Source organism: Bos mutus, chromosome 12 (assembly GCF_027580195.1).
Source record: "Bos mutus isolate GX-2022 chromosome 12, NWIPB_WYAK_1.1, whole genome shotgun sequence".
Taxonomy (NCBI): domain Eukaryota; kingdom Metazoa; phylum Chordata; class Mammalia; order Artiodactyla; family Bovidae; genus Bos; species Bos mutus.
In genome coordinates, this window is record NC_091628.1 from 70,617,931 (window position 1) to 70,645,203 (window position 27,273).

The following is a 27,273-nucleotide window of genomic DNA, read 5'->3' on the forward strand; positions in this document are numbered from 1 at the left end:
GAGGCCGAGGCACACTGTGCGATTGACTGGATTGAGCCTGGGTGTGGGGGTTCCACACCGGAGCTCTAGAAACGAGAGTGCTTCCTCCAGGTCACTGGGCAGACTTCCCCAGAGCAGCGGCTTCGCCCACCCAGGGCTGTTCTGAGCCGCAGACGCCTCCACGGAAGAGCCAGCTCAGTCCCGACCCTGTGGACAGACGCTGCCGCCCCACGTGGCTGGCGGAGGCTGTGAGCTGCAGTCCAGACGGTGTTCTCATTGGTGCCACCTGCAGAGACAGAGGAGGAGTGCCTGCCACTCGGGGAGGCTCCTGACAGCGGCACAATGACCAGCCCGGAGGTCAGCAGGGCTGACTAAAGGCAGAGCAGCACGTCGGCCGCCCGCAGCCAGGGGCAGATATGGAGAAGTTTCAGGCTGCGATGCTGCTGGGGGCCGTCGGGGACGCGCTGGGGTTCGGGCACGCTGCCAGGGAGAGCAGCAGCTTGGGCGCCAGGGTCCAGGAGGAGATGGGGAAGGGAGGTGGGCTGGACCACCTCGTGCTCTCGCCGGAGACGTGGCCGGTGAGCGACAACACCATCATGCACATGTCGACAGCGGGGGCCCTCATCACAGGTGAGGCTCTGCCCCGGGGCGGGGGTGGCGGGGGGATCCCGAGGTGAGGGGCCCAGAGCCCGGGTCGCCTGCTGCTGCGGCCGAGACCGGCTCGTCACATGGGGTCCCCAGCAGACGGGGTGCGCCTCCACTGCGTCCCAAGACAGCCTCTTGGGTAACGGTGTCACTTTACTCTGCTCACCTGCAGACTCGGGTTCTTAAGCCAAGACTTTGCATTGTGTTTGTAAACATTCACTCAGCAAAGCCTGTGTATTCAGAGTTAAACGCAATCAAAGGGCTCACTTTGGGCCCATTTGGGAGGAAACCTCAACTTCTCACTGTGAATAGTTAGCTTGCTTCTGAATTTATTTCAAAAAATATATAAAATAATAAGCCAGTTTGCAGTTGCGCCGATTAAGATGATATTTGGGGGGAGCTGCTTCTAAATCCCGATGAGTTGTGGTTAAAATGCCGTCTGCCAAATAGGGTTGAGCCTGGAGAGTTGCTGGAGGTTACCCTACGAAAATGCCATGAACTGGTTGGTTCTGGGGGAAACAGAGTTTAAGTAGCAGGTTGATTTCAGGAACACGTTTTTACTGAATTTCGGAAAAGCAGCGCGCGTCTGGGTGAGGCACAGTCTCCTTACAATTGCTGTTGAAAACCTGTCAGAGGGTGAGGGCGCCACTGCAAAATTAGAACCTGAGGCGGCTCTGAGTGGCTGGAATGTGTGTGTCACCGAGTGCTCACCCGCCAGCCACCCGGGAGCCGGGTTTAGCTCAGATGTCACGGCATAGGAATGCTGTCTGCTCCAAATAGCAGGCGGAGAACTGAGCCTCAGATAAGATAGTGTCACAGCAGGTTGACATGACAAGCCGTCCTTCTGAGTCTGCAGACTCCGAGATCCGGGGTGGGGCGGGGGGGGAGGGCAGGGTGCAATTGTGGGGCTTCCGGGCCGTCTCTGGGCAGGCCCCAGGCCCCTCCGTGTCCCATCCCCGGGCCCTCCTGTGGTGCCCACCTGGCAGAGTCCCTGGCATGCCTCCAGCCTGCACTGTGGTCCCAGGACTCCCTGCCGTGGCTGCTGTCAAGAACGTGCTCCCCCGGGTTGGAGCAAGTCACATCCCCTTGGCAGGAATAGGGCGGAATCCGCCCGGGTGAAGCATGTGGATCCGGAGCACATTGGTAGCAGGCCCAGTTCTGATGGGCTCGGGCGCAGCTGGATGCGGGCACCTCTGGACACATGCCCTCTGGCCCACAGGTGACCATGATGCACTCGGGCAAGTCTGTGCCCCAGACTTTGTTTTCACTCTCTAAACATCTAAGTTTAGTTTTCAAACCGCCCAACTTTTTTCTTTAATAACAAACTGTAGCTTGTGTAAGGGGCATGGCAAATAGATGGGGAAACAATGGAACCAGTGACAGGCTTTATTTGCAGGGTGGCTCCAAAATCACTGCAGATGGTGACTGCAGCCATGAAATTAAAAGATACTTGCTCCTTGGAAGGAAAGCTATGACCAACCTAGATAGCATATTAAAAAGCAGAGACAGAGACATTACTTTGCCAACAAAGGTCCGTCTAGTCGAGGCTATGGTTTTTCCAGTGGTCATGTATGGATGTGAGAGTTGGACTGTGAAGAAAGCTGAGCGCCGAAGAATTGATGCTTTTGAACTGTGGTGTTGGAGAAGACTCTTGAGAGTCCCTTGGGCTGCAGGGAGATCCAACCAGTCCATTCTAAAGGAGATCAGTCCTGAGGGTTCATTGGAAGGACTGATGCTGAAGCTGAAGCTCCAATACTTTGGCCACCTGATGTGAAGAGCTGACTCATTTGAAAAGACCCTGATGCTGGGAAAGACTGAGGGCAGGAGGAGAAGGGGACGACAGAGGATGAGATGGTTGGATGGCATCACTGACTCAATGGACATGAGTTTGAGCAAGCTCCAGGAGTTGGTGATGGACAGGGAGGCCTGGCGTGCTGCAGTCCGTGGGGTCGCAAAGAGACGCGACTGAGTGGACTGACTGAGCCACGTGCATCACAGCGCCAGTGGAGCCTGACTGTGGGCCTGTCTCACCGTGAGTGTTACCATCGCATCCTCACGTCACCCTTCAGGTCGACTTTATTACAGTGGATTACAGATAAAGGGACTGACACAGAGGAGCTGTGTCATCAGCCCAGTGCTGCCCAGCAAGCAGCAAGCTGCCCAGCCTCGGCCTGCCTCTGGAGCCCCGACCCAACCCAGGGCTGCAGGACCTGCGCTGTTTCAGGGGCCTGACAGACCGTGGCTCTTCACATGATTTCCAAAGGCAGGTAGGGCTCGCCGCCCCAGGCGTGTGGCTGTGGGCCGGGCCCTGCGGAGCAGTGGGTGCGCCCGGCCATGCCCACTCCGCCATGCCTCTGAGACAGGCAGTGCTGAACAGAAGTGGGCACTGAGCGGAACGTGGCGTCCAGGGCCCCGCAGGGCAGGCGGGCCCTGCAGAGTGGAGAGAGGTCCCGGCCCCACAATCCTCTCCCCAGTGCTGCCTGTGGCGGCATTTGAAACGTCGGTATTACCGAGTGATCCAGATGGGTCTCCTGCCTTCTCTCCGTCATGACTTCAGCCAGGAGGCTCACAGGGGGCTTTGTAGGTGGATCTGTCGAGTGGGGGAGACAGAGAAGTGAGTTCAGTGGCCGCATCAGCTCGCAGAGGAGCTCGGGCCAGAGGGCGCGAGGCTCTGTGGCTCTGAATTTGGGATCAGCTCCCGGCTTTTGCTGCCGTTTTGCTTTTAAAGAACTTTTGTCTCTTCAAAAAGAAGTAATTCCAGAATAAAACGACCCATCTTAGGGGACCTGGAAGGCCCAGGCTTCTTCTCCTTGGACTGAGACGGTAGAGGAGGTGACAGAGAGCCCGGTCTTGCCCCTCCCTGGCCAGGGCCACCCAGCACCACCTGCTGTCATCCGATGTTGCCAGGGTTACCCAGTGTCACCTGGCGTCACTGTCCATGGGCCAGATGGGACTCACACCCCCAGCCCGGACCCCACAACACCCCCGCCTGGCTCAGAACTGAGGCAGCATGGCGTGGCAGAGTCGAAGCAGCGGCCAGATGGCGCCAGGCCTCTGCCCCACTGCTGAGATGGGGGTGGACAGGAGCCGCTCCCCCGCAGCGCAGCTCCCAGAGCAGCGCTGGGACCCGCGGCGCACCCCCACTCTGCCTGGACTCGGGCGTCTGCCCTGCCCGCCTGCACCAGGGCCGGAGGCAACCTGGGTTTTGTGCCAACTGTGCTCTGCTGCCAGCTCTGCGCCCAGGGTGGGCGAGAGAGAGGGGGCTCCGCTGCCAGCTCTGCCTCCAGGGTGGGCAGGAGGTGGGCAGCGTCCTTCTCCACCCCCATGGCCCCCAGAGACGGGGCTTCACTGGGAGGGCTGCACACAGCCCTGCACAGACAGGGCCCGGTGCCGTCAGCCTCGCTGGCAGGCACGCCCTCTGCCTGCTCCATCCCATCCGCTCTCGTGTGACCAGGCCCCCTGGGCTCCAGCTTTGGAGGGTGTGTGGTCTCTGTCCACCACGCTGTGGACTCACTTAATGGCAGAAATGCCCAGTTGTGATGAAAACCCATTCACAATCCCTCGCTGAGCCTACAGCAGGCAGACAGGGGCCTGACCCTGCAGTGGGGGCACATGAGGACATCTGGACACCGGTCAGCAAGCCCTCTGTGCCTGGCACCCTGAGATCTCCAAGGACACGCTCCAAGGACACGTCCCCAGACTGCCTTCCTGAGGGGTCGCGGTGGGGATGCTGGGGATGGTGGGGGGGGGGGCGTGGCTGTTTGGCTGGAGCGGGGAGCAGGCAGCTGGGCTGGGAGGGCAGCTCTTGGCACCCTGGACGGGGGACACTGAGGGCCACGGAACAGGTGGATGTCGGCCCAGCAGGCCCCTCGTGGACAGAGCCATCGCTGTGCATGAAGACCCCAGGTCTTCCTAGACTCTTGTGTGTAACAACGAGAAACCGCAGCCTCTGAAATGAGATGAAATCCAAAGCGCACTGCGTCTGCAGTCAGGTCTCTCCGGGGAGCCGGTCCCAGGGCCTCCCTCCTGTGGTGGGGGCGGGCCGCGTGCTGGGGCTCATCTGATCCTCCCTTCCTCCCCAGACTTCTGGTGCCTGGACGACCTCTACCGTGAGATGGTGCGGCGCTACGTGGACGTCCTGGAGAAGCTCCCGGAGCAGCGGGCAGACCCGGCCACCCTGGAGGGCTGCTCCCAGCTGAAGCCAGACAACTACCTCCTGGCATGGCACACGCCGTTCAACGAGAAAGGTCAGGGCGCTCTCCCCTTCCTCTGAGGAGGCGGGGCCAGAGGGCCTCGGGACAGGGCCCTGCTCGTCACCCCCAACAGGACCCCAGGGACCCGGCCCCACCTGGGCACCAACCGGGGATGCAGGCATCTCAGTCACCATCCCTGGTGTGCCTTAAGGATAATCTCCCACTGCTTCCCTTTTAAACGTGTGCTCTCAGCCAAAACAAATGTCTGTGTCTGTGATGATCCCATCTGGGGTGATGTTGGCAGGCAGCCTCTGCCCCTAGGGCTCTGCTGCTGGGGTCCTGGACCCGACCTCTGGGCTCACAGCAAGGGCAGGCCTGACCTCTGGGTTGATGCTGAAGGATACCATCAAGTCAAAGATCAGATCAGATTAGATCAGTCGCTCAGTCATGTCTGACTCTTCGCAACCCCATGAATCACAGCACGCCAGGCTTCCCTGTCCATCACCAATTCCCGGAGTTCACTGAGACTCACGTCCATCGAGTTGGTGATGCCATCCAGCCATCTCATCCTCTGGCGTCCCCTTCTCCTCTTGCCCCCAATCCCTCCCAGCATCAGAGTCTTTTCCAATGAGTCAACTCTTCACATGAGGTGGCCAAAGTACTGGAGTTTCAGCTTTAGCATCATTCCTTCCAAAGAAATCCCAGGGCTGATCTCCTTCAGAATGGACTGATTGGATCTCCTTGCAGTCCAAGGGACTCTCAAGAGTCTTCTCCAACACCACAGTTCAAAAGCATCAATTCTTCGGCTCGATAAAGGACAGAAATGGTATGGGCCTAACAGAAGCAGAAGATAATAAGAAGAGATGGCAAGAATACACAGAAGAACTGTACAAAAAAGATCTTCATGACCAAGATAATGACGATGTTGTGATCACTGACCTAGAGCCAGACATCCTGGAATGTGAAGTCAAGTGGGCCTTAGGAACATTTCACTATGAACAAAGCTAGTGGAGGTGATGGAATTCCAGTTGAGCTATTCCAAATCCTGAGAGATGATGCTGTGAAAGTTCTGCACTCAATATGCCAGCAAATTTGGAAAACTCAGCAGTGGCCACAGGACTGGAAAAGGTCAGTTTTCATTCCAATCCCAAAGAAAGGCAATGCCAAAGAATGCTCAACTGGCAAATAAAGAAGCAGGGAATATGGTCCGTAAAAAAGAGAAATATCAGTAAATCAGAAACGACAAACTCTGACAGTCATTAGAGTTATCAGGTAAGGATATAAAATTGTGTGCGTTCTATACTTCTGAAAAGTTAAGTAGATACATTAGGACTTCCCTGGTGGCTCAGATGGTAAAGCGTCTGCCTACAATGTGGGAGACCTGGGTTCCATCCCTGGGTTGGGAAGATCCCCTGGAGAAGGAAATGGCAACCCACTCCAGTACTCTTGCCTGGAGAATCCCATGGACGGAGGAGCCTGGTGGGCTACAGTCCATGGGGTCGCAAAGAGTCGGACACGACTAAGCGACTTCACTTTCACTTTTCTTTTCTATACTTTTGTAGGTACACAAAAGACCTACATCTCAGTTCTAGAGAAAACACTGCAGTGTCTGAGTGAAACTCACTGACTGAGATTCACAGAGGATTAGACATTTCAGAAAAAAGATGAGTGAGTTTGAAAGGCAGAGCGATAAAAACTGTCCACATAAAACTGGGACATAAAAACCGGGACACACAGAGAAGAAAGAACCCGAAAACGTGGAGGGACATCAGGGAGCCATGGGACAGGTCGGAGCACTGGGTCCTTAAAAGAGGAGGGAGAATAGAAACGATGTGGAGAAACAGTGGCCAGAATTGTCCAAAGTAGATTTTAAAAGACGTGAATGCACATGGCCCAGAAACTCAATAAATTCCAAGCATAAGAAACAAACAAAAACCTCCAACAAGACCCACAGCCATCAAATCACTCAGAACTGTCAACAAAGACGGAGCGCGCCTCCCTGCGGACCGCCAAGGTGAGGGCGGCGGGTTCCAGCGGAAGCAGCACCTCCGGGCGCAGAGAAACCCGGTCAGACCGACGCCCAGAACAGCGAGGCCTGAGCAGCCTCTGTGGGCGGAGCGGAGGAGTCCATGCCCGAGGGTGCTGGGGAGAGATGCCCGCACGTCCTGACCACCTGCACAGGCCACGCGGGCAGCATTTCATCTGTGAAGGAAATGACGATGGGAACGCAGGCCCAGCATGCTCACGGGGAGGCTGCCGACAGCGGCAGAGGCTCCGGAGCCAACCGCACACGGCCCCTCCGGGGAGCGGAGGTCAGGAGCCCCCAGGCGCCCTCTCCCGCCTCAGACGCAGCCGCTAAGAGGCCAGGCAGGCAGGTCACGCGCTGGAGAACGCACTGCTGAGCACAAGTCTGCGAGGGATGTGAACCCCAAGGACGCAAAGAACTTGTTTTTTAAAAGTAACTTTGTTTATTTATTGTTGCCAGTGCGGGGTCTCCGTCCACCCGGGGCTTCCTCCAGCTGAGAGATGGCGCTGCCTCTCGGCAGGGGCCTCTCCTGCTGTAAGCACAGGCCCGGGCACTCGGGCCTCAGCAGCTGTGGCCGTGGGCTCAGTCGTCACGGCTCCCGCGCTCTAGAGCACAGGCTCAGTCGTGGTGGGGCGTGAGTGTAGTCTCTCCACGCCATGTGGGGTCTTCCCGGATCAGGGATCAAATCCGTATCTGCTGTGTCGGCAGGTGGATTCTTTACCTCTGAGCCCCCAGGGACGCCCTGAAGACCTCTCAGAGCCTAATGATGAGGGACGTCCCTGGTGACCCTGTGGTTACGAACCCGCCTGCCACTGAAGGAGACGTGGGTGGGATCCCTGGTCTGGGAGGGTACCACATGCCGCGGAGCAGCTAAGCCCGTGTGCACAGCTCCTTAACCCGAACCCTAGAGCCTAGAAGTCACTTCCACACCTCGTGGCTCGAGAGCAGCCCCCACTCATTGCGGCCAGAGAAAGCTCACGTGCAGCGACAAAGACGCACTGCGAGCATAGATGAGTAACTAATTAAAAAGCCCTGATTATAGAAGAGCAACCCCACACAAAAGTGGGAAAACCACTGAGACAAGCGCTTCACCAGGGAAGACATGTGCATGCCAGGGAAGCACACCCGTTATCACATGCTGACACGGAGCCACGGTGAAAGGCCCCAACCTCACGGGTTCACCCCCAACCTCAAAGGCTCACCCCCAACCTCACAGGCTCACCCCCAACTTCACAGGCTCACCCCAACCTCACAGGCTCACCCCCAACCTCATAGGCTCACCCCCGACTTCACGGGTTCACTCCCAACCTCACGGGCTCACCCCCAACCTCACAGGTTCACCCCCAACCTCACAGGCTCACCCCCAACTTCACAGGCTCACCCCAACCTCATAGGCTCACCCCCAACCTCAAAGGCTCACCCCCAACTTCACGGGCTCACCCCCAACCTCACAGGCTCACCCCCAACTTCACGGGCTCATCCCCAACCTCATGGGCTCACCCTCAACTTCACGGGCTCACCCCCAACCTCACAGGCTCACCTCCAACTTCATGGGCTCACCCCCAACCTCACAGGCTCACCCCCAACTTCACAGGCTCACCCCCAACCTCACAGGCTCAACTTCACGGGTTCACCCCCAACCTCACAGGCTCACCCCCAACCTCACAGGCTCACCCCCAACTTCACAGGCTCACCCCCAACCTCACAGGCTCACCCCAACCTCACGGGTTCACCCCCAACTTCACGGGCTCACCCCCAACTTCACGGGTTTCCCCCAACCTCACAGGCTCACCCCCAATCTCACAGCCTCACCCCCAACCTCACAGACTCACCCCCAACCTCACGGGCTCACCCCCAACCTCATGGGTTCACCCCCAATTTCACAGGCTCACCCCCAACTTCACGGGTTCACCCCCAACCTCACAGACTCACCCCCAACCTCACGGGTTCACCCCCAACCTCACGGGCTCACCCCCAACCTCACAGGCTCACCCCCAACCTCACGGGTTCACCCCCAACCTCACGGGCTCACCCCCAACCTCACAGGCTCACCCTCAACTTCACGGGCCCACCCCCAACCTCACGGGTTCACCCCCAATTTCACGGGCTCACCCCCAACTTCACGGGTTCACCCCCAACCTCACAGACTCACCCCCAACCTCACGGGTTCACCCCCAACCTCACGGGCTCACCCTCAACTTCACGGGCCCACCCCCAACCTCACGGGTTCACCCCCAATTTCACAGGCTCACCCCAACTTCACGGGTTCACCCCCAACCTCACGGGCTCACCCTCAACTTCACGGGCCCACCCCCAACCTCACGGGTTCACCCCCAATTTCACAGGCTCACCCTCAACCTCACGGGCGAGCTCGCGTTGGCAGCGGTGTCCGGATGTGGCGGAGATTCCAGGGTGGGGGGTGTGCAGCGGTGTGGCCACTTCGGAACCTGGTTCCGCAGTTTCTCACACGCTGAACATTCATGCGATGTGTGAGCTCAGCGTTCCTCTCAGAGATGTTTACCCAAGAGAAGAGAAAGCGCCCATCCGCACGAGACTTGGTCATCAATGCTCATAGCACCTTTATCTGTATTAGCCTCAGACTGGAGACAACTCGATCGTGCATCAGCTGGAAGTGGACCAACCAGCTGAGGTCCCTCCACCCACACGGTGGAGCCCAGCTACGGACACACAGCGCAGACAAGTCTCAGCAGTTACGCTGCGTGAGGGGAGCCAGGCGAAAAAGGCTACTTTCTACATGACTCTGTTTGTATACGTTTCTGAAGGGGGCAGAGGCACACTTTGGGGTGACAGATGCATGTGCAGTTTTTCCTTGGGTACCGGTTTCCAGGGAGTATCATGTCAAGACAACACGCATTTGTTAAATACATGTGGCCGGTTGTCCGTCAGCTGTAGCTCAGGGAAGCAGCTTTTAGGAAGAGGGGCAGACATGACTGGGCGTGCACCGTGGACGGTTCTGGCTCCTGCGTTTCCCAGCCGGGCCACACTGGGAGCGGGCCCCACCCCAGCCGAAAGCCTCTTTCGTGGCTGCGTCTGTTCCAACACGTGCCCCCATGCAATTTCTTTCGTCTCTCGTCTTAGGAATGTGGGCAGTGTCCCTGTCTCTGAGTCACCGACACTGATAAACGTGGGCACAGACTGCTGTGCGTGTCCAGGTTAGGTGGGGTTGCAGGCAGAGGTCTGAACTCGGGTTCTCCACACAGGTTCGGGGTTTGGCGCTGCCACCAAGGCGATGTGCGTGGGGATGCGGTACTGGCAGCCGGAGCGGCTGGAGACGCTGGTGGAGGTCAGCGTGGAGTGCGGCAGGATGACGCACAACCACCCCACAGGTGATGGCGCGGGGGCGGAGGGCGGGGCTCGGGGGGACCGGGAGCCACGCTCGGGAGTGTGCCCCAGCGGGCGGTGGGGCGTCCATCCTGGCCTCTGTCCCGAGCGTGGCCCTGGTGGGCAGGGGGGGGGGTCCATCCTGGGCCTCTGTCCCGAGTGTGGCCCCAGCAGGGGACGGGGTGTCCATCCTGGCTTCTGTCCCAAGCATGGCCCCGGTGGGCGGGGGGTCCATCCTAGCCTCTGTCCTGAGCGTGGCCCTGGCGGGTGGGGGTTCCATCCTGGGGCCTCTGTCCCGAGCGTGGCCCCGGCAGGCGGGGATCCATCCTAGCCTCTGTCCTGAGCGTGGCCCCAGCGGGCCGGGGGTCCATCCTGGCCTCTGTCCCGAGCATGGCCCTGGTGGGCAGGGGTGGGGGGGTCCATCCTGGGCTTCTGTCACGAGCATGACCCCAGCGGGTGGACGGGGGGTCCATCCTGGCTTCTGTCCCAAGCATGGCCCCGGCGGGCGGGGGTTCCATCCTGGGGCCTCTGTCCCGAGAGTGGCCCCGGCAGGCAGGAGTCTATCCTGGCCTCTGTCCTGAGTGTGGCCCCGGCGGGTGGGGGTCCATCCTAGCCTCTGTCCCGAGCGTGGCCCCGGCGGGCGGGTGCAGGGGGTCCATCCTGGCCTCTGTCCTGAGCGTGGCCCCGGCGGGCGGGTGCAGGGGGTCCATCCTGGCCTCTGTCCTGAGCGTGGCCCCGGCGGGGGTGCAGGGGGTCCATCCTGGCCTCTGTCCCGAGCGTGGCCCCGGGGGGCAGGGATCCATCTGGCCTCTGTCCCGAGTGTGGCCCTGGCGGGCGGGTGCAGGGGGTCCATCCTGGCCTCTGTCCCGCATCCCAGGCTTCCTTGGGTCCCTGTGCACCGCCCTGTTTGCATCATACGCTGTCCAGGGAAAGCGGCTGGAGCAGTGGGGCGAGACATGCTTCGGACAGTGCCGCTGGCCGAGGAGTACTGCAAGAAGACCATCCGGCACCTGGCAGGTGAGCCGGCTCCCGGCAGCTCCATCCACACACAGAGTGAAGTGGCCAGGCCCAGGGGGAGGGGGCTCCATGTGACAGGCGGACCCCAGGTCTGTGGTCTGTGGTGTCACCTGGCTGCAGAGCGGGAGGCCCGGTGTGGGGACCCTCTCTGGGTTCTTGAGACGCAGGTTCCCCCTCACCCCCAGCATCATCCATGAGCCAATGGAGCTGCACAACGATTCAGAAAAGTTACCAGTGCCTCTGGGGCTTGGATGTCAGGCCATTAATTAGGGGCAATGAATGTCCTGTCTCCTGACTTTGCAGGCACAGCATTGAGTTAATAAAAACACTCATGTTCAGAATTTCCATGAGAAGCCGCTTTGATCTTGCGATGGTTGCCTTACTTCAGCCCATCATCAAGCATCCTTTCCCCTCTCCATCTTCCCTGCTAGTATCTCAAAGCAGCTACAATGTGAGCATCTTTTAATTTTGGGAGCCATTGCTAAAGCCCCAGGCCCCCCTCCAAGCCCATCTGGGCTGGGGCATGGGCTCTGCCTCTGGCCCTCCCCATCGCTGTCCACGGTGCCCGGCTGGACGGCCGGCACAGCCTGCTTCCCGCTCTTTGTGTCTAGAGTACCAGGAACACTGGTTTTACTTTGAAGCTAAGTGGCAGTTCTACCTGGAGGAGAGGAAAATCATCGAGGACACGGAGAACGAGGCCAGCTTTCCTGACCGCTATGATGCAGAGGAGAGGGAAAAAGTAGGCTCTTGGGCCCGAGATGGATGGGGTGGGAGAAGTGGGGGCCACTGCCCCGGATCCCAGGCCAAGTCCTGCCTACCGCCCCCACCTGTGGGGAACCAGGGAGGTGAGCTGAGGGAGCGTGTGGGGGGCTGTGGAAAACTTCATGCAGGAAGCCCGTTTGAAATGGCTACTACTTTTATGGTTTCATCTTCTTGAATACAAACACAATTTGTGCAAAAATAGTCCATCTCACTTCATCTCTTCTGAAGACCAGGGATATAGGGTTGACCTATATCCCTTCAGGGTTGACCTGAAGACCAGGATATAGGATGAATAAATTGGTGCAAACCAGTGGCATTCCCCATGCTGAGAAAACCCCTGAAGTGGCTGAAATCACCGGGATCATGATTGGCAACACAAGAGAAAGCCTGTGTAGCTACAGTTTAACCAAGACAGACATTTATTATCCTCACATAAAGGGTATTCAGAGCTGGTCAGAAGTCTCTTGCAGTGAGGAACTGAGGATCTTCCTGTTTGGCTGCTCTGCTATTCTGAGAACTTGCCTCATAGTCCAAACTGGCTGCTCCCGCTCCAGCCAGCACACCTGTATTCCAGGTGTCAGGAAGGTGTGGAGGAAGAAGCAGCACCCACCCTTTCCTTTTTAAGTGCTTCCTACTGCCCTTTCATTTATCCCTCACGAGTCCCCTGATGCAGAAAGACTCAGTCACACTGTTCTGGAGATGCTGCTGCCTCAAACCAACTGGCTTTGTTGCCAAGGTGCAGCGGTGTGACCTGCCTGCGTCCATCTCCCTGGCTGTGTCTGGCCCCTGCCCCTTATCAGTTTTCTCTCCCAGACAGAGGGACCTGCCCTGAGGCCCCAGCCGCTTGAGCCACCGTTGCTCCCACTGTGTCCACCGACTGGTCTGCAGCCCAGAAAACACCCACAACCCACCCAGCCTCACTTGTCCCCGTGCCCCGCGCAGGCCACAGTGACGCCCGACCACAACATTCCAGGCCCCTTGCCAGCCATCTGCATCACAGAATTTGCCACCTTTGTCTGCGGGACAGCTGGGGTGTGAGAGCCCTGGGAAGCAGGCCTTTCCTGCCCACTGTCCACCCTCAGCCGGGGGCAGTGCCTGGACACAGGGGTGTCACATCAGTGCAGGGGTGGGCTGGGAACTGTGCCCCGAGGCCCTCGGCATGGCCCGGGCCAGGCCTCTGACCCGTGGTGCCTTCCCCAGACGTACAGGAAATGGAGCTCTGAGGGTCGCGGGGGCCGGCGGGGCCACGACGCCCCCATGATCGCCTACGACGCCCTCCTGGGAGCCAAGGGCAGCTGGACGGAGCTGTGCCGCCGTGCCATGTTCCATGGAGGTGAGGGGCCGCCTGCGGGCCTCCTGCTGGGAGGAACACCCACCTCCCCAGCACCAGGGGCCTCTCCGAGCGCCCAGGGGTGCCCAGCGGCACCTCTCGGGGCAGGCAGAGGGGAGAAGGGGGCAGCGACCTGGGGCCTCGGGCGGGTAGGGAGGAGGGGGCTGGGAGGTGAGGTCAGCGGGTGGGGGCACCGTGAGGACATCACCCCTTCAAGGCCGTCCCCTGAGTGCTGGGTCCTGGGCTGGGAAGACCTCTGCACGCAGGGGTCCAGCCGTCCAAGGAGCGGGAGGGGACACCCCGCCCCCTCACTGGGCTACAGCCGAGGTCAGGGCAGAGGCTGAGACAGCTCAGCCCCCTGGTGAGGGGATGCGGGCGGGGGCGGGACCACGGGGCAGCTCTGAGGGTCCCGCCTCTTCCAGGTGAGAGCGGGGCCACCGGGGCCATCGCCGGCTGCCTGTTCGGGCTGCTGCACGGCCTGGACGCCGTCCCCGCGGGGCTGTACCGCGAGCTGGAGCACCAGGAGGAGCTGAGGCGCCTGGGCGAGGCGCTGCACCGCCTGTCCTCGCAGGAGAAGTAAAGCCCTCCCCGCGGGGCCACACGCAGCCCCGCGCCGTCTTAACCCGCCCTCCGGGCTCCCGGGGCCTAACTGCTGCATAAAATGCATTGTTTGTCCGGTGAGCGTGTCCTCCCTGCCCTGGCCGAGCCTCATGCCTTACTGATGTCACTCTGCGTTCAACAGCCTCAGACCTCCAAATACAAGGTCACGAAGGGCCTCTTGGACACTCGGTGTATTTTATTCTGTTGCAAAACTAACGCTCTCTGCTCACTGACTGGACAGCACTAACCGCCACGGCTCAGCTGGGACGGCCTCGGGCTGCAGGGCGTTCTGCACGCCTGCTTTCTAGCTCTTAGCGAGGCCTGTCCACCCCACACACCGCTGGGTTCCCAGCCCCGGGGGGCAGCTGCTGTGTCTGCATCCTCACTGCGGTGTGTCCAGACCAGGAGGAAGAGCGGCCCCCAGCCCGAGCCTTCGGGGCACCCCACACGCTCGTCTAACCGCCAGCCCATGTGTTTAATCACACCAGCGCTTAACACCAACCCCTCTGGGAGCAAGTAACCGAGGACGCCTGGAAACGGGATGTCCGTCCCCAGGCTCGCAGATGAGGACAGAGCTGGGCCTGCTCCCTGTGGTCCGGCTTCTCCCTGAGGACACTCGCTCTTGTTAAAAATAACCCTGACCACAGCCTTGGTGAAGCAGCGGCTAGCGTGAGCGGAACAGTGGGTGGCGGCTGACACATAACACGTGCTTCACCAGCTTGGCGGGCCTGTCGTGGGGTGGCCGTCCCCACGGGGAGAAGGCTTGCTGCGGAGCAGTCAGGCGCGTCCCCTCCAGACACGCGCGGCACTCACCCCAAGCCCTGGGCCGCAGTGACCCGGGGCGCGTTTCCAGCCGAGGCCATGGGTGGTGCTCCGCCGGCCCGCGGGGCCCCTGGCTGTGCTGACAAGCCCTTGGCCTCACACGCATTGCGACACAGGGGCTCCACGCAGCGCCTCTGAGCCACCGAACTAACCTCGCTGCTCAGGACTCTCGGCAGTCAGAGTCGGGGGGAGGGCAGGTGCCCCGCCGCGCGGGTGCAGGCAGGGCTGGGGGTGTGGAGATTAACAGAGTCATCTTCCAGGAAGGGAAGCCGGCTAAGGTGAGTCGACCCTGGCCCAGGCGCACAGGACGTGTTGGGCTTCCACGCAGCCTCTATGCCACGTGCCCCGCCCTCCCGTCAGAGCCGCGTGCCCGCGCCACTGTGCCCAGGGTCGGGGAGCCCCTGGGCTGGAGCCGTGGGGCCTCCACCCTCCTGATGATGCAGGAGAACTAATCGCCTCCTTGGGAGTCAGGCAGCGAGTCTACTTACAGACTGATTATAAACTAAAACACAGAGATTCTCAGGCTCATAAAATTAGAGAGAAGTTCGTTCCCCCCACTTCCTTTTCCTATTCCAGGGAAACGCAAATCTTGAAAAGAAAAAAATCATAAAAGGAAAGACAATCCCATATGTACTCAGATGTTCTAAAATGTAATAGTTGCTGATTTCATTTTTATTAGAAGGGGGATACGTACACACAGCTTTAGAAACCCAGTCCATAAATTGAGGTGTGGGACCCAGGATCCCTCAGACCCTCACCCGACTGGTGTCACCAGGCTGAGAGGTCACGGTGCCTACACGTCCTTCCAGAAGGCTCTGCACACATACAGTGAGGGTAAGCGGGGTGCCACACACGTGCATTTGTGTGATACACACACACACGACTTCTCTGCACAAATAGGAATCACACATTACCTGTGACTTGTTATGGGTGTTTTTCACTTGACACTTTTCTGGACATTTTCCTAGATCATCACACATACATCTCTCTCCATCTCTTCAGCTCTTGCCTGAAATTCCATTGCCCTGAATTTGGTGGCCATTTCCCTCCTGCATTTGTACTGCACGCCTGCATTACGGCCCCAGGGCCGGTCAGGACGTGGGTGTGAGAACCACAGGTTCACACCCTGCGCCACAGCTTCAGGGAGGGGCCCTCCAACAAGCCGACCCCCACCCCCAGCCCCCCTGCCTCCCTGAGCGCCCCATCAGTTATGAACCCAGCACCCGGACCAGACGGAGGGAAATACCAACCAGATGTCAAGCAGGAAGCCTCCAACTTTGTGCTCCACCGAAAAGTGGAGTTTGAAAACTCCGTCCCCGAGACTCACCCTGAAGGTGTAAGGGATCCCTGGGGTGACAGAGGCAGCGCTGACCACCTGGGTTAAGACGCCCCCTGTCTTGACCTGTTCCCGGTGAAGGAGTGGATATGACGTGAGCGCCGGTGTGGCGGAAGGATGCCAGCCTCGAGCCTTTCGGGGGCTCCAGCGGCCAGCCACCCGCTCAGCCTCGGCTTCTCTGGACGGGGCTTAGGTTCCGGGGCCGAGCTGCAGACAGGTGACGGCCAGGCTAAGCCCACGTCAGCTCCTCGGGCTTCTCCTCTCCCCTGCCCACCCCCAGACAGAAGCGAGGAGACACTGGGCCCCAGACGTGAGCAAGGAGACGCGGGCTGGTCCTCCCAGATGCCAGCGAGGAGACGTTGGGCCCCCAGACGCGAGCGAGGAGACGCGGGCTGGCTGGAGCCTGACCACAGGCCAGCCCTGCAGCACAGGCAGGGCAGGTCACCCTCGACCCAGAGCCTCACCCACCCCGCCAGGGCTCACGCGCCCCCCTGGCCCAGGGGCGGTCTGCTTTCAGGGCCCTGGAGGCCCTTGTCAAAGCCAGTGGCTTTTCTTCCTCCCTGTCCTTTCCCATTTGTTTTCAAGCACTTCAAGCACAGAATCGCAAACAGCTTAAGGAATCCACGTTCCCTTCGCCCAGCTTCACCCACTGTTACTATGCTCACACTGGACCCCATTTACTGCAGGGGCTTCTCTCCCTCTCATGACATGCAGACACACGGAGACACCAGCAGAGACACACACACACAGACACATAGACACACAGACACACAGAGACACACAGGCACGCAGAGACACACAGACATGCGTAGAGACACACACAGACACACAGAGACACACAGGCACGCAGAGACACACAGGCATGAATAGAGACACAGACACTCACAGAGACACACAGACACACCTAGAGATACAGACGCGCATAGAGACACACAGGCACGCAGAGACACACACAAACACGCACAGAGGCACGGACAGACACACACACACAGACGCACATACAGACGCACACAGCAGCCCTAGTCGCTAGGCATGAGGGGTGTGTCCCCACAGCACTCTGCTATTTAACTCTCAGGTCCTGAAATAGTATCCGACCCTCAGGGCTGGAGGCAGCCTGTGCCCAGGAAACCTTTATCTCAGCGGGGGACGCGGGGGCGGGGCCGTCCAGTCGCTGCCCCCAACACACGCCCACGTGCTGCAGAGCCGGCCCAGGCCAGGCAGAACAGGGGCCCTGGTGGGGGCGTGGCCCCGCGGGCGCTGGACGCCGCTGCCTTTTAGGACAAGGAGCGGGTGCAGGACCCCGGCGTCCTGCCCACCTGTGACGGCCGCGGGGGCCCGGCACTGGCCGGGGGGCGCGGTGTCGCCGGCGCTGACTGGTGATCCTGTGTTTCAAGTGACCTCTCGGGAGCCTGAGTTCCTGACAGGACCACCCTGGGCATGTCTACTGCGGCCCTACTGCTTCCACTGGCCCCCGGAGAAACGTGCTCCGCTCTCCTCCTGGGATGGGCTTGCTCACGCCCACCCCGGGGCTGTCCCCCGGGCAGCGCTGGGCGGGCCCCTGCGATGGGCAGGCTGCAGAGGCCCTGGGCTGGGAGCTGGGGGCCCGGGCGGGCCGCGGGAGGGCGCGGGCGGGCGCAGGCGCAGAGCGCGGCCCCTCCGGCGGGCTCGGAGCTCAGACGCCGGTGCTGCCCCGCCCCGCCCCGCCGTTTCTGCTTTCAGCCGCGGTCCCTGCGCCCTCTCGGGGCTCGCTGCCTTCAGGGCTGGCCTGTTGAGGAGCCTCGACCCCACGTCGGGGTCTGAGGCTGGAGAGGCCCCGCCGCACGAGGTTCTCACGGTGGGTCCTGGGCGCTGCGTCCGCTCCGGGAGCCTGCCGGAAACGCAAGTCCAGCGCCTCAGACCAGCCGCTCTGGGTCCTGGGGGCCGAGGCGAACGCGCGGAGCCGCGCTCTGTGCGAGCTCACGGCGCCGCGGTGAACGCAGGGTTCCCAGGAGAGGTCCGCGGACGCGTCCAGCCCCCTCCGCCTGGACCCGAGCAACTCAGCCCGAGATCCGCTCCCAGGCAGTGGGCGTGCGCCCGGCTCACGGAGGACCCCACGGCTGTCACACCGCTATGGAAGCCCCCCTAACGGCCCCTTAAGAGAAGTTTGTGTGCAGCTTCTGAAAATAGAGCTCTCGCTTCTGCAAAAATAATAGAAGTACGAAAAGAAAGTGTGTTCGCAGGCTTGCGTCCAGCCTGTGTTTCTGCCCGCTGTGTGTCCAGCATTTTCCCGCCGCAGCCTTCTCCCCGCAGACTCAGAAGTGCTGGTTTCCGAGGCTCTGCCCGCCGCCCCTAGCGTCAGCCACTTAGCGTGTGTCCCGGCCCGCACACAGCCCAGTAATCTTCGCACTGTGCCGATCATCTCCGGGAATGAGCGGCCAGTGGGGGAGGGCTGGACTGCGATTCTGGGCCCGTCTTTGCCAAACGACCAACTGTAGAGGCTGGGCCCCACCAGGGAGGAGGCTTCAGCAGCACTCGGCCGACAGGCTCAGGGGAAAGTGTCTCGTCTGGACGTCGGACTGAGACCCCCACCCCAGGAGTCCTGTAGAGGCACCGCCTGCAGGTGGCCAGGCTGGAGTGAAGGGTCCTTGGGGACAGGGCTGCAGGGTGGGGCTCAGGCTTCTCAGTCTTGGGGTTTCTCTGGGGGCGTTTCTTAGGGGCTCAGGAAGGCGGCCCGGGTGGTGACCTCAGCCCTCCTCCCTTGACACACAGCGAAGTCTACCCACTCCAGCTCTGCGGCCACCACTCCATCATCCCCGCCCCCCCATCACTTCCACTCTAGTGAGACCCTCCAGCGCCTGAGTCCCACTGTCCACAGCGGGCAGAGTCTCAGAGCTGGGGACGTTCCCCTTCGGGCTGAGTCAGGGCACGGTGTGGTTAGAGGAACCAACAGAACCACAGAATAGAAACTCCTTTTGCTTTTTCCTACCTTATGCAATGGCACCCTACTCCAGTACTCTTGCCTGGAAAATCCCATGGATAGGGGAGCCTGGAAGGCTGCAGTCCATGGGGTCGCTGAGGGTCGAACACAACTGAGCGACTTCACTTTCACTTTTCACTTTCATGCCTTGGAGAAGGAAATGGCAAGCCACTCCAGTGTTCTTGCCTGGAGAATCCCAGGGACGGGGGAACCTGGTGGGCTGCTGTCTGTGGGGTCACACAGAGTCGGACACGACTGAAGTGACTTAGCAGCAGTGACCTTATGCAAACAAAGCTCATTCAATTCAGTCACTCAGTCACACCTAACTCTTTGTGACCCCTTGGACTGCAGCACACCAGGCCTCTCTCCATCTCCAACTCCTGGAGTTTACTCAAACTCATGTCCATTAAGTCAGTCATGGAGTCCGTGATGCCATCCAACCATCTCATCCCCTGTCATCCCCTTCTCCTCCTACCTTCAATCTTTCCCAGCATCAGGGTCTTTTCCAATGAGTCAGTTCTTTACATCAGGTGGCCAAAGTATTGGAGTTTCAGCTTCAGCATCAGTCCTTCCAATGAATATTCAGAACTGATTTCCTTTAGACTGGTTGGATTTCCTTGCAGCCCAAGGGACTCTCAAGAGTCCTCCAACACCACAGTTCAAAAGCATCAATTCTTCAGTGCTCAGCTTTTTTTATGGTCCACCTCTCACATACATACATGACCACTGGAAAAACCATAGCCTTGACTAGACGGACCTTTGTTGGTAATGTCTCTGCTTTTTAATATGCTGTCTAGGTTGCTGCTGCTGCTGCTAAATCGCTTCAGTCGTGTCTGACTCTGTGCGACCCCATAGACGGCAGCCCACCAGGCTCCTCTGTCTATGGGATTCTCCAGGCAAGAACACTGGAGTGGGTTGCCATTTCCTCCTCCAATGCATGAAAGTGAAAAGTCAAAGTGAAGTCGTTCAGTTGTGTCCGACTCTTAGCGACCCCATGGACTGCAGCCTACCAGGCTCCTCTGTCCACGGGATTTTCCAGGCAAGAGTACTGGAGTGGGGTGCCATTGCCTTCTCCAGCTGTCTAGGTTGGTTGTAGCTTTTCTTCCAAGGAGCAAGCATCTTTTAATTTCATGGCTGCAGTCACCATCTGCAGTGATTTTGGACCCCCCAAAAATAAAGTCTGTCACTGTTTCCATTGTTTCACCATCTATTTGTCATGAAGTGATGGGACCAGATGCCATGATCTTAGTTTTCTGAATGTTGAGTTTTAAACCAACTTTTTCACTCTCCTCTTTCACTTTCATCAAGAGGCTCTTTAGTTCTTCACTTTCTGCCATAAGGGTGGTGTCATCTGCATATCTGAAGTTATTGATATTTCTCCCAGCAATCTTGATTCCAGCTTGTGCTTCATCCAGCCCGGCATTTTGCATGATGTACTCTGCATACAAGTTAAATAAGCAGGGTGAAAATATACAGCCTTAATGTACTCCTTTCCCAATTTGGAACCAGTCTGTTGTTCCATGTCCAGTTCTAACTGTTGCTTCTTGACCTGCATACAGATTTCTCAGGAGGTAGGTCAGGTGGTCTGGTATTCCCATCTCTTTCAGAATTTTCCACAGTTTATTGTGATCCACAGAGTCAAAGGCTTTGGCATAGTCAATTAAGCAGAAATAGATGTTTTTCTGGAACTCTCTTGCTTTTTCAATGATCCAGTGGATGTTGGCAATTTGATCTCTGGTTCCTCTGCCTTTTCTAAATCCAGCTTGAACATTGGAAGTTCATGGTTCATGTACTGTTAAAGCCTAGCTTGGAGAATTTTGAGCATTACTTTACTAGCGTGTGAGATGAGTGCAATTGTGCAGTAGTTCGAGCATTCTTTGGCATTCCCAAAGAAATCCTTTCTTTGGGATTGGAATGAAAACTGACCTTTTCCAGTCCTGTGGCCACTGCTGAGTTTTCCAAATTTGCTGGCACACTGAGTGCAGCACTTTCACAGCTTCATCTTTTAGGATTTGAAATAGCTCAACTGGAATTCTATCACCTCCACTAGCTTTGTTCACAGTGATGCTTCCTAAGGCCCACTTGACTTCACATTCCAGGATGTCTGGCTCTAGGTGAATGATCACACACACCATTGTGGTTATCTGGGTCATGAAGATCTTTTTGGTATAGTTCTTCTGTGTATTCTTGCCACCTCTTAATATCTTCTGCTTCTGTTATGTCTATACCACTTCTGTCCTTTATTGTGCCCATCTTTGCATGAAATGTTCCCTTGGTATCTCTAATTTTCTTGAAGAGATCTCTAGTCTTTCTCATTCTATTGTTTTCATCTATTTCTTTGCATTGATCACTGAGGAAGGCTTTCTTATCTCTCCTTGCTATTCTTGGGAACTCTGCATTCAAATGGGTATATCTTTCCTTTTCTCCTTTGCCTTTAGCTTCAAACAAGGAAGGCCCGCATTTAAAAAAAAAAAAAAAGTGTGAACACCACCGGTGCAAGCAGTTTTCCCAAGTGCTCTCTCCAAGCTCTGCAGAGGCCCGGTCAGAACAATGGCCAGTTAACAGAAGGGGACACAGTGGCCCAGAGGGGCCTGGGCGACCCTGACTCTTGGAGCAGAAGCAGGGACGACTAGAAGCCAAGCCCTCGGCACCCAGGCCCCATTCCTGGGCTTCCTGAGGTGTTTTAAATGGGATCGTCCCATAAGAAATGTTGTACGGGCTCACCCTAGAAAAACGAAGATAAAATCTGTGACGATTCATTCTTTCCCTGCAGCCCCAGGAGCAGCAAGGTTCGCAGCGACAAGACGCCCATCGCAGTCCAAGCCCTGAAAAAGAAGGTGGGCCGGGTTACCTGCAACCCAGCGGCGCGCGCCATCCTCAGCAGCCTGCTGCTCTACCTGACCGACCGCGAGGACGCGGCCCTGGGGCCTCTTGCCGCCCGGAGGGCAGAGGGCAAGGCTAGCCGGGCCCCTGAGCCCCAGGACGCCCAGCGGCGGCCCACGCGCTTCCAGCTGCTCCAGGCCAGGTTCATGGGCAGCGGCCGCGAGCCCCGCCTCAAGAGGACCCGGGAGGTGGGGCGGCTGATCTTCAAGGACAAGCAGGGCCCTGGAAGGAGCCTGGTGGCCGCCACCATCCACAAGCTGCTGGAGAAGGCCGGGGAGGCAGCCGGTCGCCCGGCCCCCGGCAGGGAGCCACCGGGCCGCGAGAAGCCGCGGGCCCTCCCGGCTGGGAGGAGCTCGGTGAAGAGCATCCTGAAGGTGTTCCTGGCCGCGGAGGAGAAGCAGGCTGCGGAGCAGCCTCCCGCAGAGCCGCCCGCAGCCGCGGGGGGCCTGGCCGCGAAGGCGAAGGTGAAGGCCGGTGCGCGGAGCGCGGCGCTGGCCAGGCTGCGGGAGAAGTTTGCGCAGAGCGGCGGCCTGTGCGCGGAGGCCGGACTCCTGCCGCGGCGCGCGGAGGAGCGCTCGAAGAAGCGCCCGCCGCGGAGGCCGCTGCACCGGCCGGAGCCGCGCGTATTCCGCGTGGCCACCCTAGCCAGTAGCTGCCTCCGCGCGCCGGCCGCCCGCCTCCTGGCCTGCTCCACCGAGCCCGCGCTGCCCTTCAGCGTCGCCACCGTGGTCTGCGGGCCCCGGAGCTGGCTGTCCCACGGCACCCGAGTCACCCACACGGGCGTGGGCCGTGCGCCCCGAGGGGAGACGGGCAGCTCCCCCGACGCGGCAGAGACCCCCGGAGGGAGCAGAGAGCCGGGGTGGCGGCCCCCGCCGCCCTCCAACGGCCCGCTGGCAGCTTCCAGGGACGGCCTGGAGACAGGGCTCCCAGGTATGGAGGCCGAATGTGTCCCCCGGGCAGCCCCCGCTGCCGCCTCCGCCGGGAGCGAAGCCCATCCTGGCTGCAAGCCTGCGAGCTCCGCGCTGGGCCCAGCCAGCCCAGGTGGTCAGGGAGCTGCTCAGGGGGCCAGGGGAGTAAGCCTGGGGCCGCGACCAGGACTCTCCGGAGGCCACGAGGAGGCTGGCCCCGAGGTCACCTTGACCGTGTGCAGCTCAGAGGACGAGATGGACACAGCGAGTGTGGACTGGGTGCCAGAGCCCCTCTTCGCCATCCAGGAGAGCTTCCCAGAAGAGAAGGCGCCGGGACACATCCCCCCACTGGCCGCACTCACCGCACCCTCTGCCCAGGCCGCGTGGCGCACACAGCCGGCCATGGAGCCCCCACAGGTCACGGTCAGACTCCCGGTGGTCCACACGATGCCGCCCCCTCCCGCCACCCCGCAAAGGGCGTCAGGAGACCAAGGCTGGGGTCCTCTGGGCGGGGTCAGTGAGACGGGAAACCCAGGCGCCCCACATTCCCCCACGGCCGAGAGCGGGAGCCGGGGTGCGCCGCCGCAGGGCTCAGGGGCGGCGCCGAGGCTCGCAGCCGCACACGGTACTGCTGCCTGCGGTCCAGACCTCCCCGCGGCCGTCTCCACGACGGAGCCACAGAACAGCTCCCTGGGAGGAAAGGACGCCAGACCTGGGCCTGGGGCCTCACAATGGCTCCTGAAGCCCAAGGACGTGCGTGAGGAGGACGCGTCCCCCCTGAGTTCTGAGCCGCCTCAGCAGTCAGAACTGCAGGAACGGCCAGGCGGCGACGCCAGTGCCTGGGAGAACCGTCGGAGGGGCCACATGGGCTGTGCACCCGGCGGCCAGCAAGCACCGGTGCCCGACAGCAAGAGCGGGACACGTGTCCCCACGTGGCCAGCGGCACCGGCTGGGGCTGGAACGAGGCCCGAGAGCCTGAGCCCCGAGCGCAGGAGCCCCCCGAGGGAGCAGGAAGGACCCCGGGGGGCCCCGCCACGCCTGGAGTCAGCTGGGCACGTGCCTATAGCTGCAGGGAGCGCCAGCCGTGATCTTGGTGAGAAGAGAGCCTCCTCCTCAAATGAAAAGACACCACCTGGCGTCAGAGCCCCCAGGCGGGAGCCGGTGGGCAGCGCCTCCCAGAGTCCCCCAGCCCTGAGCCCCAGAAGCTTGGCAGCTGGGCAGTGGGAGGGTGGGAGGGCTGGGTGGCCCGCAGGCCCGGGTCTTGTGGGTGTCATGGCCGAGGAGGCTGCTCACCAGCCCTGTGGCCACAGCTCGGCCTTGGGGTCCCCGCCCGGCCCCTCTCAGGAGGCCCCCAGCGCACCGACCCTGGCCGTCCAGCCCCACCTGGTGGCTCTGGGTGAACTGGCCACCGGTGACGTGGCCACAGGCGGAGTGAAGGTGGAGGCAGGAGGCAGGGTCGCTGGCACCACGTGGCAGAGGCCTCGGGGGGACAGCCTGGAGCGCCCAGCTCCAGTCCCAGGCCTGCCGGCGCCCCGGGGGAGCCACGGGGCAGGGACTCTGAGGCCTCAGCTTCCTGAGCAGCAGCAGGCAGAGGGCAGGGCGGGCCCCTCGTCCAGCGAACAGCTTCCCCTCAGTGCCGGGCCTTCCCGCCAGCCCGGCCCCTCGTCCACAGCAGTGGACAGGCCATGGGGGGACAGGGTGGCCCCGAAGCACCCTGACCTCCAGGCTTCCGGGCAAGTGGAGGGAGGAGAGCGGGCTGGTCTGGGCACGGGAGAAAGTCGCCATGGACGAGAGGAGGGGTGCCCAGGGGCTGTGAGTCGGGATGGTTCTGGAAGGAAGGGAGAAGGCCTTTGGAGCGAGAGATCCGGCTCGCGAGGGGCCAGGGAGGCTGGGAGTAGGCCCCGGGAGGAGGCTCTCAGCAGGCGTGCCGGGAAGGGCCCAGAGCTCCCGCGGAGGCAGCAAGCGGGGCACGCCGAGGGTCTCCTGGAGGAGCGGAGGGCCCCGACTTCCGAGAGCCAGGCCCTGTCCCCCTCGGGGAGCCCCACGCTCCCAGCAAAGGCCCAGGCGAGCCAGACGGTGCCCCCCAACTCAGCACGGCCCGTGAGCGGCTCAGGGGGAGTGACACTCACAGTGGGCAGAAATGAGGCACCCCAGGTTCCAGCCCCGAGGGGTGGTCAGGGGGGCCCCCGAGCGCTACTGGGAGAGGGGCAGAGTCCAGCATCCCCCAGCCCCAGGGAGGGGGAGATCCAGGCACCCTCCAATATCCAGGAGGGGCAGAGCCTGGCAGCCCCCAGCCCCGAGGAGAGGGAGATCCAGGCACCCTCCAGCATCCAGAAAGGGCAAACCTGGGTGTCCCCCAGTCTCAAGAAGGGGCAGAGCCAGGCGGCCCCCAGCCCCGGGGAGAGAGAGATCCAGGCACCCTTCAGCGTCCAGGAGGGGCGGAGCTGGGTGGCCCCCAGTCTCAGGAAGGGGCAGAGCTTGGAGGGGCAGAGTCCGGCAGCCCCCAGCCCCCGGGAGGGGGAGATCCAGGCACCCTCCAGCATCCAGAAGGGGCAGACCTGGGTGTCCCCCAGTCTCAGGAAGGGGCAGATCCAGGCACCCTTCAGCGTCCAGGAGGGGCGGAGCTGGGTGGCCCCCAGTCTCAGGAAGGCGCAGAGCTTGGAGGGGCAGAGTCCGGCAGCCCCCAGCCCCCGGGAGGGGGAGATCCAGGCACCCTACAGCATCCAGAAGGGGCAGAGTCCGGTGGCCCCCAGCCTCCGGCCAGCGCAAGGCTCTGCAGTGCCCACACCCAAGCTGGGGAGCAGCCTTGCGCCCCGTGGCCCTGCCCAGGAGGGGCCCCCAGATGCCCCCGGGGTGGGGCGCAGCAGGCGCGGGCCACACCTGGCCAAGTACCGAGCCCAGAGCTTCAGTGACCAGAGGTCCTTTGAGCTGTCTTTTAGGCCAACCATCCTCAGGGCCAGCGACAAGTACAGCCCTCCGAAGTGACCCCGAGTGGCATCAGGGGTCCAGGCCTCACTGGGGTCCGGGCACGGCTGCTCCAGCCCCCCAAGCCTGGCCAGAGCCAACAGACGCGGGGAGACTGCTCCCTTGGACGCTGACCCTCAGAGCCGTGAAGGGCCGTTTCCAGTGCTGCTTCCAGGTGACTCCAAGGCCGCTTTCCCTCAGGACCTGCTGAGGAGCGGGACCCGTCACCGGCCATCTCTCCCACCGCCGGCAGAGCAGCGTTCGCGGGCCCGTGAGTCCTGCTGCGGCCTGGGCGGGCGCTGGCCCTGCGGCCGCCCACCTGCAGGGGCTGGGGTCAGAGGAGGAGTGCGCTGGGCTTGGGGTCAGCCCCCCGAGCTACAGACCCCGCAGGCCCCTGAGCAGAGGTGTGGGGAGCCCAGCAGAGCCCCGGCCTGACCCTTCTCCCACAGGCCCACCTGCTCAGACCCAGCGCCTCGGCTGGGGCTGGGGGGTGCCCGCCCCTGCTGCGCCTGGCGGCACCGTCTGATTTATGCTTTTTATTGATTTATACTTTGGTCCACAAACGATTTGAGGCAACGGTTGGCAAAGACGGAGGAGATGAAAACGCTGTGCACGCTGTGTGTCCTTTTGAAAACGAGAAGCAGGAGGGGTTTGTCACTGGTTTTAAACAGGCCAGAACGGCCACTGAGATGCCGCCAGTCACGCCCCTTCGAGTCGTGGAAACATGACGTGAACCTCCAACCCCACCCCAAGCCTGGGACCCGAGGGGCCGCCTCCCACGGCCCCCACTGCCGGCGACACCGTCCTCCCAGCAGCCCCCAGAAAAGAACAGAGAGACCCCCGAGGACTTGCTGGGGGTCAGTGTTCAGCTGGCCCTGGACCCTCGCCTGGACCACCAGGTCCTTCGAGCTTGGCTGGTGGAGGAAGTGTTCGCACTGCAAGTGTGACGTCTTTTCTACAGAAGAAAGACCCTCGAGACCCCTGGGCTGAAATAACCGTTGCGGCAGTGGGTGGGCGGACGGGTGGCCGATGTTTATATCCGCGTTTTAGCTGACGTGCTTTCTTACATTGAAGTAGCTCGTCTACTTTTACCTCGATTCAGCGCTTTCGGGCTCTGTTTACAGACCCGTCTGTGAGCCCCACCTGTGTGTCCGCGTGCTGCCCACGGAGAAGGCGCTGTTGCCGGGGTCGCGGGCGTGCGCTTTTATTTCAGGCGCCCGTCAGGAACAGCATCGCTCAGTTTACAAATTCAGCATTGCGTATTTGCGTAGCGAGGGCACCTTTGCCCTTTGGTCCTGATTTTTTAAATACTTGATTACTTATTAACCGTCAGCTGTTGATTCAGTGTTCCTTATTTTATCCTCCTTTGTATACAAGTTAACTCTAAAATGATCCATTAGGCAAGAATTAACTAAATATATTTTGTAGTATTCTTTCCTTTGAATCTCTACTAACTTTATTCAGCTGGAAATCATCTTGAGAAAGGAAATAAAACACGTGGCTCGTCACA

At 60.4% G+C, this 27,273-nt stretch overlaps 2 protein-coding genes across 3 annotated transcripts; both read left to right on the forward strand.

The window, feature by feature from the left end:
- LOC102271552 (inactive ADP-ribosyltransferase ARH2) lies at positions 1 to 14,077 on the forward strand. Its single transcript, XM_005902247.3, is given in 8 exon segments — positions 1 to 609; positions 4,707 to 4,871; positions 10,065 to 10,190; positions 11,063 to 11,134; positions 11,137 to 11,202; positions 11,814 to 11,941; positions 13,165 to 13,297; positions 13,717 to 14,077. Coding segments are annotated over 8 exon segments (1,062 nt in total). The 5' UTR covers positions 1 to 395; the 3' UTR covers positions 13,875 to 14,077.
- LOC138990223 (collagen alpha-1(I) chain-like) lies at positions 13,919 to 27,273 on the forward strand. 2 transcript variants are annotated; one of them, XM_070380689.1, is made up of 2 exons: positions 13,919 to 14,057; positions 21,782 to 27,273. In XM_070380689.1, exon 2 carries the CDS (start codon positions 22,038 to 22,040, stop codon positions 25,782 to 25,784), a length of 3,747 nt encoding a protein of 1,248 aa, XP_070236790.1. In that variant the 5' UTR covers positions 13,919 to 14,057; positions 21,782 to 22,037; the 3' UTR covers positions 25,785 to 27,273. The 2 variants fall into 2 exon arrangements, with proteins under 2 accessions (XP_070236790.1, XP_070236789.1); XM_070380688.1 differs by lacking the exon at positions 13,919 to 14,057 and adding an exon at positions 20,117 to 21,686.